The sequence below is a fragment of the Chlamydotis macqueenii genome, chromosome 7 (assembly GCF_036417535.1).
Source record: "Chlamydotis macqueenii isolate bChlMac1 chromosome 7, bChlMac1.mat, whole genome shotgun sequence".
NCBI classification, from domain to species: Eukaryota; Metazoa; Chordata; class Aves; order Otidiformes; family Otididae; genus Chlamydotis; species Chlamydotis macqueenii.
The window spans coordinates 17,308,296-17,321,683 of record NC_141562.1 but is presented as its reverse complement, the minus strand read 5'-3'; the positions used below and the strand labels follow the sequence as shown (position 1 = coordinate 17,321,683).

At 48.3% G+C, this 13,388-nt stretch overlaps 1 protein-coding gene across 1 annotated transcript; it reads right to left on the bottom strand.

Moving 5' to 3' along the window:
- Nucleotides 1–7,234: 7,234 nt before the first annotated feature.
- On the bottom strand, nucleotides 7,235–13,388 carry LOC104485948 (lipase member M). The gene is made up of 9 exons (XM_010128459.1): nucleotides 13,305–13,388; nucleotides 12,592–12,757; nucleotides 11,402–11,600; nucleotides 11,033–11,142; nucleotides 10,463–10,599; nucleotides 9,890–10,033; nucleotides 8,624–8,695; nucleotides 7,825–7,890; nucleotides 7,235–7,468 (listed from the first exon to the last, which is right to left on the bottom strand). The coding sequence occupies exons 1-9, from the start codon at nucleotides 13,386–13,388 to the stop codon at nucleotides 7,235–7,237; spliced, it is 1,212 nt and encodes a 403-aa protein (XP_010126761.1).

The window sequence follows — 13,388 nt, the reverse complement described above, 5'->3', positions numbered from 1 at the left end:
TCTGTCAACGCCACAACCGCTGACACAAAGGGACTGTGTGTGTGGGCGCTATCTTCCCAATGGCAGGTGTGGCCAGAGCCCTCACTGTTTTGTTACCTTACTTCTGTCCTTGTGTCTACTTTGGGCTTTTTAAAATGTCTTCCCGCTCCCGTGAGCACAAAAACCCTGCTACTTAAGATGGATTTTACAGATTGCGCAGAGGGCAATTTCAGTCTGTGTCCCAAAAGGAGTTAAAAAACACCCTATGGATGGAGAAACCCTCATCCAACTTGCGTTTTTCTACTCTACCATCAGGTTTCCTTCAGGAGCATCAGGAGAGACCTCACCTGTGTGGTTGGCTACTTCATCCACTATCAAGTCTGCTGCCCTCTGCCTCCACCAGGTACGAGTTATCTAGCGGAGGCACTAAGTACTGGGCACTAACAGAGGTTGGAAAGGCAGCAGAAACTTCTCCAGCATCCTCAGGGACAAGGCTCTCAGAGCAGTGCATCTGTGATTTAGCGACAGTTCCTGTCGTAACTGTGGCAGGAAGGATAGAAGTTGCAAGCAGAGAGCAGCTAGCTTTTTACTGAGAAACTCTTGTGTAGTTTAGTCAAAGGCAGAAATGAAGACCTTTAAGTTATTTGAAGTTAGAGGCGTTTTGACACATAGGTGCAAGTTTATGTGGAAAGAGCAATACTGTCACGATACTGCTGTGATTGTACAACTACCAGAATTGTCAATAGTCACAAGTGTCAGCACAAGTGTCAGCACAAGTGTCAAGACCCCGTAATACATGGTAGGGTCCACAACTGAATAGCAGATAGGCTATCGTGGGCATCTTAACATGAAGCTGTATAACTGTGGGGTAACATTAGAAGGGATGCACGTACGCTGGAGGGGTGGTCCATGGCGACTCACACACTGGACGCGGATGAATCCATCAGTGCAGGGGTTAGGTGTGTCCATGTATGTGGTGGGCACAGATAAGTCCAGGAGTGCAGGGGGCAGGTGCGTCCACGTACGTGGTAGGCACGGATAAGTCCATGAGTGTAGGGGTAGGTGCGTGGCGGGCATGGATGGGTCCATGGGTGCAGGGGGGCGGGTGCGTTCGCGTGCGTAGCGGGTGTACGGGTATTTAACCCTGTGTTGCGCAGCATTAAATTGAAGGCTTGGCTTGATGGTATCCGTGTGATGCCCTGCTTTCCCCGGAGCGGGGCTCCGGTGCGTGTGGGGTAGGTGAGCCGGCAAGAGAAGCCTGCATATAACCACACTCACGGGATGTTTTTACAGCATTGTTGTGGGAACTGAGTAAGAAAACTCAAGAAAATTTAGAAACAGAAAGGCATTTTATTTCACTTTCTAACCAAGTAGGCTGTACCAATCAGTGCTCTCATACACACGTCCTCAGAGGAGCCAAAATGTGTGTATCCAAGTGGTCTGGCCAAGGTCAACTGAGTATGCCATGGAAGACAAGGGTTGCCAGCTACTGAGTCCTCCATATGTCTTCTGTGTTCTGCTTAAGTCCTAAAGGCCAACTCTTTCTTGGCCTCTGACGTCCTTTAGGAGTCAAAAATTGCTATGGCGTGATGTTTTGCTTCTGCATCTTGTTAACTTAATAAATATTTGGCGACATTGCTGCTGGGTGGCTTCTGTTTTCTTGTTGGAGTTATCATTGGACCGTAACCCATCCTGGGATAACAGGAAGAGAAACAGGCCATGAAATGCGTTCTATCCCCACAGCTGTCCTTCTGGTAACAGGTGCAGATCTTCTGCTGATGAGTCCCCTTCTCTGTGGCGCATCACGGTGCAAGCAACACGTTCCTCAGCGCTTATCAGCTTAATTGGTGTTAATCATGTCCTTGGTGATCAATGCATACCATTCCTCCAGCTCCCGTCTTTTGCCTGGTGCTTTCATGCATGTACAGGCTGCTAGACTGTGCGCCCAGGACGCTGGTTGTTACCTTCTATCTGTTGCCTCTCACCAAGCAGAAGGGTAAGCCAGTCACAAGCAGGGAGATGCTTAACTAGCTGCCATCCTGAACTGGGAAAGGGAGTATTATTCTCATTTGAGCAATAGGAGAACATCAACTCTTGTGTAATCCCTGCCAGATAAGCATGATTCCCTTGCCGTAGCCTTGGAGAACCTTGCTCAAGTAAAGAACTTGATAAGGAAAGCAGTGCTTATCTGGCTGTACCTCTCCTAGTTTAAAGCCCCTCAGCTAGGCTGGGATATCTCCAGCATCTCTGATTACACATTTAGTAGAGGTTTTACTTATGCTAGAGTTGCACAGTGAAGCTTGATGAAACAACAGATTCTTTTCACAACATCTTGCTAGAATTGTTTGTGCAATGGTTTTATTCACAGTAGTGAAACTGAATCAACAGGAGCATAAATGTTCCTAAATGTCGGTTGCAAAATGGCTGAGATGTGGTCACCAGTGGTTTGTCTCAGCTAATTCTTCCCTCTTTCTTTGCTCAGAAGACCCCAGAACACCCCCGAACTTTTCATACTTCTCTGATCTCTCTTCATTATACATTTGGCTTTAAAGAGTATTTTAAAGCTAAAAGAGTTTGGTTTGTTCATCAACAGACTTGGGCCAACTTCATCAAACTTTCTCAATAAAGAAATACCAAAGATACCAAAGTTTTCCAAATTTGGTATCTTACTGCTCTTGGGCTTTTTTCCAATGTATTGGAGAAAAGCTGATGGTGCTCAGCTTAGCCAATGCCCTGGTCAGGGCTATCAGAGACCTTCAGGGAGCAGTAACATGTCCCACGCAACACAGTCCAGGGTCAGGAATGGAGACCAACACAGGCTTGTGAAGGGTGCTGGAGGCAGTTATAGATCAGAATTTGGCTAACCCTAACTTTCCATGGCCTTACACCATTCCCATCTGCCTAAAGTACCAATGCACAAAAACACAAGTCTCAAAGACCAGTTACTGAGTCTCTTCAAAGCATTCATCTAGCAATCTCAAAAGAAAATTTGGAAATAACGTAGGAAACAACATAGAAATTGCTCATCGTTCCAGAAATCAAAAAGCAACATGTCCTCAACTCTGAATCTACTCAGCAATGCCGGTGACTGCTGGGAACTGTCGTCAGGCTTGCTGTTAAGGATTAAAAAAACATGAAAAGGCAGTGCACCATCTGACATGACTTGATGAAACCTCATTCTAGATTAATCCCAGTACAAATCAGTTTCATAGGCCAGTGTGTTGCTTAAAGCAGACACCAAAACAATTCCAGGGTTACTTATAAAAGCGCAACTTCGCTTTAGGCATGTGCCTGTGCATTGTCCTCAAGTGGGAAGGACACTGTGGTAGAGATGTTCAAATCCTCTCCAGCGTGGACGCCGCCTGGAGCTGACCACAGGCTCCACAGTCTATGTGTATTCTGCCTTTTTTAGCATCGACCGTGATGCTAATAGAAAACTGTAGGTCAGCAAACATGGTGCAATGCTGTGTTTTGAATGAGATGTAACACAGTTTTAAGCCCTTCTGGCCTCATGTGCCACATGCAAGTAGATCAAGAATGGCTTAACACAACCACATCTGGAAGAAAATTGGAGCAAGTGGCTGAATGACCAACATCCTCCAGATGTGGAGGCCTATGACTGAGGTTGGTTTGCTCACACATGGAGAATAAAAAGGGAACACTGCTGTGCCATTAATACATTCATTGGGATGGTGAAGGCCTTGTGCTGTGTTGTGAAGTTGAAGGGTGAAAGATTGAGTTCATCTGGTCCCCAATATCATGGGCTGATGTTCCCATCTGACCTTGGAGCTGTGCCGTCACCACGGACGTGCCTGATGACTTCTGACTTGCCTGACAGACTTGAGATGTGCGAGGGCTCCAGTCCTGGCAAAATCAAGACAGCTTGCCGTGTCACTCAATCTGTTCATTGATCAAGGCAGTCCCAGATGACACAGCATCACAATATTTGTGCTACAAGCACCTTGATTGTTTATTGTTCTGCTTGCTTCCAATTGTTGTTGGTCCTTTAACAGGAGGTGAGAAGCAAGAACCAGTGCTGTAGGGAGTAGAGCGCTTCCAGGACCTGATTTAGAGACAACTACACCAAAACACTCCATCATGGGAGACTGCCAATGGATGAAGATAATGAAACACAAAAATTGTGTCAGATAATTACAGGAATTGCAGAAACATTATAACCTGGACAGAAGAAGAAGAGACTAAACCCTGTAATTCTTATTTTTCTTAACAGTTGTTCAGAAGTGCAAAGGTTGTGCTTTTTAACTAAACATAAATAAATTCTTGCAAGATTTTCAGAAGTCTGTTGGGAAAACATCTTGGTAAGCATTGGGTGTTTATTTGCAAAGACAGAAGAGTCTTAGAATCACAGAAGGTTTTGGGTGGGAAGGGACCTTCAAAGGTCCATCCAGTCCAACCCCCCTGCCAGGAGCAGGGACATCTCCAACCAGATCAGGTTGCTCAGAGCCCCGGCCAACCTGGCCTGGAATGTTTCCAGGGATGGGGCATCCACCACCTCTCTGGGCAACCTGGGACAGTGCTCCACCACCCTCAGCGTAAAAAATTTCTTCCTGATATCCAATCTGACTCTACCTCCCTCTATTTCAAAATGATCACCCCTATTCCTGTCACAACAGGCCCTGCTGAAGAGTCTCTCCCCACCTTTCCTGCAGCCCCCTTTAGGCACTGGGAGGCCGCTATCAGGTCTCCCCGGAGCCTCCTCTTCTCCAGGCTGAACAGCCCCAGCTCTCTCAGCAGAGCTGCTCCAGCCCTCTCATCATCTGCGTGGCCTCCTCTGGACCCTCTCCAACTGGTCCACGTCCTTCTGATGTTGGGGGCTCCAGAGCTGGACGCAGTGCTGCAGGTGGGGTCTCACCAGAGCAGAGTAGAGGGGGAGAATCACCTCCTTCGACCTGCTGGCCATGCTCCTCTTCATGCAGCCGAGGATGCGGTTGGCTTTCTGGGCTGCAAGGGCACATTGCCGGCTCCTGTTGAGCTTCTGGTCCACCATCATTTCCAAGTCCCTCTCCTCAGGGCTGGTCTCCATCCATTCTCTGCCCAGCCTGTATTTGTACCTGGGATTGCCCTGAGCCATGTGCAGGACCTTGCCCTTGAACTTCATGAGGTTGGCACGGGCACAGGCCACCTCTCCAGCCTGTCAAGGTCCCTCTGCATGGCATCCCTCCCCTTCAGCGTGTCGACCACACCACACAGCTTGGTGTCATTGGCGAACTTGCTGAGCATGCACTCTATCCCACTGTCCATGTCGCCAACAAAGATGTTGAACAGGGCTGGGCCCAACACGGACCCCCTGAGGGACGCCACTCGTCACCAGTCTCCACCTGGACATTGAGCCATTGGCCACCACTCTCTGAGTGCGGCCATCCAGCCAACTCCTTATCCACCGAGTGGTCTGTCCATCAAACCCACATCTCTCCAGTTTAGAGAGAAGGATGTCGTGGGGGTCAGTCTCAAATCCCTTGCACAAGTCCAGGTAGGTGACATCAGTTGCTCATCTTCTTGCATTTGCATTGATATCCATGGCATGAACACCGTGCAGTCCTGTAAGAACGCAGCTCCAGGGCAAAGCCCTGCAGTAAATAACTAATCACACAGAAAAAAGTGTCATTGCAAATATACTGAGGTAGCTAATCGCTGTCGCTTCAGATAGATCGTATCTAACCCATAGCCTAATCCTTACACCCTGAGATCACCTCACTCCATCCTGTTTTCTTCTGTGGTTGATTCTAGCTGTAAGGGTGGAAGGTGAAACACCTCTACAGCCAGTCCCCATTGACAATAACTCAAATGGAGCCCACTGGTTGAGTTATTGTCAAACAACTCAAGTAGCAGTTCTTCTACAAGGACATGCACCTACATCCCCGTCCCACCATCTCCAGACACGTGGGTGAAAGCATGCTGCTAAGACACAGAGTTTGCCTCTGGAGAGCAGCCATGGACTCAACACCCCTCCTCAGCCTCCAGCCTGCCCGCTGCCACCCACCTCTGTCCCATGGGGTGCGGGTGCGGGATGCTGGTTGCATCATGGGCAGTGGGCATCTGCCAGTGTCACAAACCACTGAACGTTATCCCTGAGGTGGGGGAATGATGGACAAGCGGATCTCCCTTGCCTGCACATCGCAAGACTTCTGTGCTGAAAATCCCCGTACTCCTCTGAAGACTTAAGGCAATGCAACCACACAGAGCCCAGTGGACCCTATCTTACTTTATTATTATTATTGTTATTATTATTATTACTACTACTACATTTTTGTGGAAAGAGAGCCTTATCCTTTGCCCTGCTCGCTCCTAGGTGTATTTTAAGAATACAGTTACTCAAACAGGTAAATTCACAATTCCTCTCCTGAGTGATATATTATTAAGGAGTGTAATCCAGAAGCTGAGAACAGAGCCAGACTCATTACTGGCTTCCACCAGACTCTTCTTCTCTCTCTCACATAAAGAAGACAAAACCATTTCCTAAAAGTCAGCAAAAGACGACCTTTCCCCTGGCGTTTGTGCCTTGGGGCCTAAAATGGTGCAAAATGGTGTTTCCTGGGAGGACTTATTGAAAACACGTTTGTGTATGAGCAAGGCTGGTGGTGTCTGAATCATCACAAATTTGAGCAAGATGTTCCCTACACTGGCTAAATGTTCAGTTCTCATGGCAAAAACACCCCACGAGCTCTTTTCATTATCACCAGGCAGAAGGTTTCTAGCTCCTTCCGACTGTAAAGCAAAGCAACGAATGTCAGAGTGTTAGGATTCTTGGCCTAGAGGAGTCACCAGAAAGTGGGTAAAGCTACACCAGCAGGATTCATCGCTCTACCCACCACATGGTCCCATCCCAGCACATCTACTCTCGTGAAACACCAGCATCCAGGAGGGAGCTGAGCTGCTGTCCCGGTGTTTGCAGCTGGGACCTCAGGCACAGGGAGGCCAGAGCCTGCCAGAGCGACCAGGAGCCAAATTACACTGAGATTGCTTGTTGCTGGAAACGCACGTGAGTGAGGCATCTGGGAGACTCGAGGTCCAAGGGCCATGCCCAGCTTCTGCAAGGACCTCAACCTATTCAACCTAAATCCTACATGCTTTCCTGATCATTGGATTTTGGCTTGTTTTCCTCACTTGCCAGAGTCATATGTATCCAAACCAAGTGCAGCAGTGTAATGAACCTTTTTTCTCTTTTTCTTCGCTTTTTTCCCCCCCAATTAAAAGAAGTCCCAGATGTCAAACAAGAAACCAACAATTACTGCCACTAGGCGCTCTTCTCCATCAGTTCAAGAATTTCTTTGTACACTTGTTCATACGCTTGCACACCCCAAAGGAAATCAAAGTGGACAAATTCTGGAATGTACTTTTGGTATGCCACGTTGGTTATGCGAGGCAGTGTGATGTTTACATCTTCAGGGGCTGAAATCCAGTCCTTGCCACCATACCATGCAGCAAGTGGGGCTTTCATATTTTCCAGCTCATAGAAGGGAGGTGTGATCTGGAAGACAAATAGTGTGGCTTGAGGAAGGAAAGCCTGGGAGGTCACGATCAAGTAAAAAGTTCAAATGTTCCCGATTGCTGCTTGGAATTTCTCCCCTACCGGAGAGATGGTACAGAAACTGTCACCAGAGACCCTGACTATGCCTTGGGCTCCTGGATTTTTCACTATCACTGAATGACATCACAGACCTCTTTTTTGTAAGAAAGGTACAAACCTGTTTGACCCTATATGGTAAATTCCGTAAGTTCCATCTAATTCAGTCTCAGCCTCTGCAATATTTTCATTGTCATTTTCTTTTTTCTTTTTTTTTTTTTCTCTTTTAAAACCGACAAATGAGAATGGATTTCTCTTACCTGGTTGTAATGAAGCATGTTGTCACTGCCATAATCATAATATTTGAATTCCCCTGTTTGGTAAACCTGGAAAAGGAGGAGAACTGTGTTTATTACCCATGCGTTAGAGGGGACCATAAGAAAGACAATAGAGATGATCGGGAAGAACACTGCTCCCTCCTGCCACCAATGCTCAAGGATGATATCTGTTATGTGTGATACTGTCTTTGGGAGGGGAGCTCAACCCCCAGGAAGATCTCAGCATGGCCTGCAAGATCGTCAGGCATTGCTCCTGTCTTTCATCTCTAGCAGATGGCGAGCTGCAGAACACAGGTGTCTGGAGGCGGAGGCCCCAGAAACCCACCGTGCACCTAGCATACAACCAAGAGTTAGCTTTGGAGAATATGGGACTCAAACCTTTGGGCAAGTTTCCATTGTCTATCATGGTCAATGTCTACAAGGGAAGGATATGTGTCTGTGCACATTTTCTGTTATTAATTGTTGTATGATTAGTTGTCTACTGACACTCAGCTCTTAGCCTTTACTCTAGCATCTCCTGTTTATTACCAGTTTTTGCTTCCATCTCTATCTCCTACTGGGTCCAAAGACTCTTGGTCATCTTTTCTTGAGAGTCATGGCCAAAAGAACTGCATCTTCACCAGTGCTTCCTGTCAATTTTCCCCATTTCTCTCTAATATAGCTCTGCAGGGAGAGCAATGGAGGATTATACCCAAGCACTGAGAAGAGGTCCTCAGCAGCTGTGAGAAGAGAACATGGGCCCTGGTTGCATACAATCTTATTCTGCAGCAAGAAATATTACCTGACGCCAGTGTAACATGTTTTTTAGAGATGTTGAATCAGGGTAGCGGGACAGGTAGACATCTATGCGGCTCTGCAAGAAACCGTTGGAGACATTTATTCTCTGCACGGAGGGAAACCCCATTAGAAATAAAACTGGTCCTATTCTGTAGCCACACGTGTCTTTCACTCACAGAGGCTAGCTGGAGCTCGCATTTGTACAAACTGCTTCATCTTAGCTCTGGGAGGCCACAGCTCAGCCACATGCCATGCGAACACACACCGCAGGCAGCAGCATGGACGGTGCTGTGGAGCTCCCTTCAGTGAGCTGAGCAACCCCTGTGGGATGCTGGGTCGTGTTATGAGTCTATGTGGTTTTCAAACCAAAGTAAAACTCCATATCTTGTACTCAGGATCCTTTTCCAAAGACAATGTGCAACTCATCACAGTAGCTCTACATGTTGTTTCTGATATGTTTCCTCCTTGGATTACTAACAAATTACACCAACACTTTCCTTGAGAAACAGTGGCCCAGTTGGGACTCCATCCATGATCAAGCTATTATTGCTTGGTACTCTACATGGATCTGCATCCAGTTTTACTCACAGGAGCAGTTTGTGGCAGGATCTGGACCTTGAAATCTTGACTGGCCCCAAGGAAATAGCCCTTCCTCATACAAGCAGGGCATCACTGGGACCACCCCACCCAGCTCGCCTGGACATATCCCCAGGCAACCTACTGCAGGTGTAGTGTTGGCCCTGGTAGGGCCCTGGTGCCTCCAGCCTGAATTCTACTATGACTCTGTGTTCAGTGCGGTGGAGCACAGGGAAAGTCTCTGATTTGGGGATAAATATGTTCTAAAGCATGGTAGACCAAAGAGTGCGAGGGCCCACCTCTCCTGGCAGTGGACTGAAAGGGAGTTAATTCCATAAAAGTCTGGTTTGTTATCAAAACAAATGTGAAATTACAAATCACTTAATGAAAGAGAAGCACTGTGAGCCCCCAGAGCACCGAATTTCTGCCCTCTTCCCCTCGGCATCATCCCTGCTGGGGAGATGATGTGCCTGCTGGATGTGTGACCTTGTGTGCACTCTGGGCTTCCCTCTGGTGCCAGTGCGAGAGCATCGCAATGGCCAATGCAATGCCTAGCTTGCAAAGTGCTAATGCAATGGCCAGACTCTTCAATGAATCAAACATGTGAAAGGCCAGGTGAAGGCAGCTAGTTGACAGCTTGGGCTCAACCAGTGAGAAACTAGACCACCTAAAAGGTAAGCTGGAGTGTACATACCACATTTAAGCTGTTGGTAAACCCGCCAGGCAAGTAAAGGACCAAAGAGCAGAACCTTTTAAAGATGGTGTAACTGCACAGACTGGAAATCACTTGCTGCAAGAGCTCGCCCTTATCAAAGACCACGGTGCGTCCTAAAATGAGCTGTGAAAGCCAAAGGCGTTGGTCAGTGTGGTTCACATTCGTCTTTGGCCTCCAGATGCTCCCCACCTCTCTGCTCACCCCTGAAAGTTGCTGTCTTCCTCGCTACAACTTTGCTGTGCTTTGTAATTTTGGCTTTTCAGAAATGGAAGAGCCCTTATCTTCCTAGAAGAGGTTTCTTCTAGGAGGATGGACCCCAAAACAATTTATAGAGACAGCTCTTCTCAGATGAGGGCTGGACGGGAGGATGCTTTACACCGTTCAGTGCCCCGCAGGCTCAAGAGCACAGGCGCAAATGCACCGGCTCAGTGCCCAGTGCACACGGAGGGCAGGGAATGGAAGTGATGTGCGAGCACTGCGTGTCTCAGGCGAAGAGACCTTCCTGTTCCCTCCTTTCCCTCCACACCAGACAAGCATATGGTGAGGATGTACCTTAACCAGCACCTCAGGAAGGTCAAACAACCTCACCAAGGGTGACTTCATATTGGAGTTTGTGGTGATAGGAGCCAAGGCGAAAAACATCTTGATTTTGTGATCCAGCTCAGGAATGGATGAAAACGCGATGAAACCTGTGGGAGCGAGAAGGAAGCAGACCCTGCTCTGTTATTTCTGAAGGAGTTGTTGACTCCCAAGTGTGTGTGCCCATCTGAAGGACCCTGGGAGGTGGCTCTAGCAGGCTGGTGACTTGACCTGAAGCTTTTGCTGCTGATGCATTTCAGCTCCCAGCTTGACTGCTCAGCCCAGCTGCAGCTCCTGCAAGCCCATCCTGGGGTCTGGTGGCAGTGGGATGCACCAAAAGCCGCTGCTGCAACCGTTTGTGGGCTGTCAGTGCTCAAAACTGTTCTGTTAAAGCAAATAGGGATTTTCACCTGCTCTTTTCCCTTTGCTGTTTGGATGTGCCCAGGTGTTACCCTCCCCGTCCAGGCGCTCAGGAGAATACTCCCAAACTGGGGGTGTGCGGCTGATGTAACTCCGTCAGTGGTCTGCTCTCCTCCTCAGTACCTGTGGTGGTGCCTTGAGAGTAAGCCACGTAGTATAACTGCTCCTGTCCAGTTTTTTGCAGAATATAGTTGATTGTCGCTGGAAGATCATACATGGCCATCTCATGAAAGCTGCAACAAAGACAGGCACATGACAAAATCGCTGTTTCTGACCTTAAGAATGACAGGCAGGACACATTGAGTAGTGGCATGACTATTTGGGGAGTGGATGAGGGCTCTGGCAGGTATGGGCACCCCCATGGCATCTTGGTGGTGTCAGTTTATGCCCACTGGCAGATGGTACGACTGTCAGTGGAGCTGCTCCTTCCAGCCTACAGACACTGCTGAAGGTACCAGGTACCTGCCCACCCTTCCGTCTCACAGAAAATACCTGTAAGCTGAGTATTCCTTGTGGTGAAATTCAAACTCTTTGTGCTTTCGTGACCAGCTGTTTCCCCGGCTGTTTCCGATCCAGACGTCGTAGCCAGCATCAGCAAGGATGAAGCCCAGGCTGCTGTTGGGCAGGTTGGTAACCCAGTTGCTTCCTTCCAACACCAGGCCATGCTGCAGGAGGACCGCAGGCTTTGGAGCTGAAGAAAGAAGAGTAGGATCATTTTCTCTGACCACTACCAAAACTGATGGTTCACATCCAGGCATCACTTTTGGCAGCAGCCCCCTGGGGAAGCAACTCCAGTGCAGGGAGATGGTCACCTCTGTCCTCAGCCTCTTTGGAAAGCTGTTTTTAAAGCAGGCTTTTTGGTCATCCTAGGGCAGAGAAAATCAATATAATGAAGCTGAAAAATAAGGCTGAACTCCATGCTGAATGGAGCTCAGTAAATCATGCTCCCAGGAGGAAAAAAACTAAGCCTCGTGTCTGCCTGGACACTGACAGTGCCCTTTGCATGGAGACCACCCTCCTCATGGTGCCTTTTGAACACGGCAAATAAGTGACTTGAAATAAAAGTGACTTTCCTTTCTTTTTTTTTTTTTTTTTTTATTTTCCCCATTGTCTCCTCTTTTTCTGTTGCTTTTTAGATTCTCAAAAGAAGACTCACATTTCCACCCTGGACAGCTGAGGACAAAGTGTCGTGAATGGAAATCTGGCTTTTTACACTTATTTGCCATGTTCATATGCCAGTCCTCCTGCTTCCCAGGAGAGGGACACCTTGGCAAGAATGGGGCGTCACCCCCTCCAAGTTGAAGCAGCAGTCCAAGTGAAGAACAGAAAGGAGCTGAAATGGTGAGGTGGCATTGCATTGGATATGTGGGGCTTTTTTTTTTTTTCGACAAATGGCTTTTTACTGCTCCACTGACTTGGAGCTGGGGTAAAACCTGGGGCAAGATTTCTCTGTCCCATTCATTCTCCTTATCTTTTCCTTCCTCTTTGGAGCAGATCCGCTCAGAATGAGAAGGTTGATGTGGTGGGCACCTGCATTTCTTCTGCTCCTGGGGCTAATCCTACCGGGAAAGCTGTCTCCTTGAGGACCCAGCCCATGATGAGGCAGCCCTGACCATGGCCTACTCCAGCCCAGCAAAGCTCTCGGGGTCCCTGGACCAGGCAGATCTTCTTGTGGCACTTACTGGGGCAGAACATGCTGGAGCCCTGTGCCTCTGCTTTGTGGGAGATGCTCGTGCTTGCTGAGTTGTCTCTGCCATGAGGAATTCTCTGCACAGTGAGGTAATAGCCATCATCTGTCATCACTTCATGCTCCTCGTAGGGGTACCCATGGTAGCGGACAATTTCACCCTGTGGGAAGGGACGCGTGTCACTCTGTGGGAAGGGACAGCATGGCACTGGTTCCCAGGGAGGCAATGGTCTGGGCGAAGCCAACAGTGGTCACCCCGAGCCGGTGGTGGTGACTCTTGCTGTCAGTGGGAGGATGGAGTAGGGAGCTCCCACTGTCCCTTCCACCAATGCTGCGAAGTCATGACTTCAGCTAAAATTTTTGGCAGGTGTGAGTTTTCCTCACTCCCTGAGCAGGTAAAGAAAGACCCAGTGTTGCTTTTCATGTTGCAGTCAAGTTTGTGAAAAGCAGGGCAGCAATGACAGTGAAGCTCCAAGCCCGAGACAGCTGCATTGACCAAATCTGTCGACTTGGACCAAACTCCCCCATAAATGTCTCCCATAAATCTCTGTGTAAACAAGCACAGGGAGACAAAAGCTCTCATAAAACCCTAGTATCAAACCCTGGTGAAGATACACAGATAGAGACCACGGGTCCTGCCCAGACTATGGCAGCATGGGTAGCTGGCATGCCCAAGCCAGAAGAGAAGGAAGAGAAGTCAGGACTTACAACATCCATGGACACCTCGGGGCTTCCATCTGACTTTTCACTGGTGCACATTAAACAAGCAATGCTTACAAACAGCCACATCAT

What these genes read in the sequence shown, in the direction of transcription:
- LOC104485948 (XM_010128459.1), bottom strand. Translation starts at nt 13,388, where the DNA reads ATGATGTGGCTGTTTGTAAGCATTGCTTGTTTAATGTGCACCAGTGAA. An exon ending in ACATGTTACACTGGCGTCAG is followed by an intron (nt 7,891 to 8,623) that starts GTAATATTTCTT and finishes CTCCTTTTCCAG; the next exon opens with GTTTACCAAACAGGGGAATT. An exon ending in ACATGCTTCATTACAACCAG is followed by an intron (nt 7,469 to 7,824) that starts GTAAGAGAAATC and finishes TTTGTCTTCCAG; the next exon opens with ATCACACCTCCCTTCTATGA.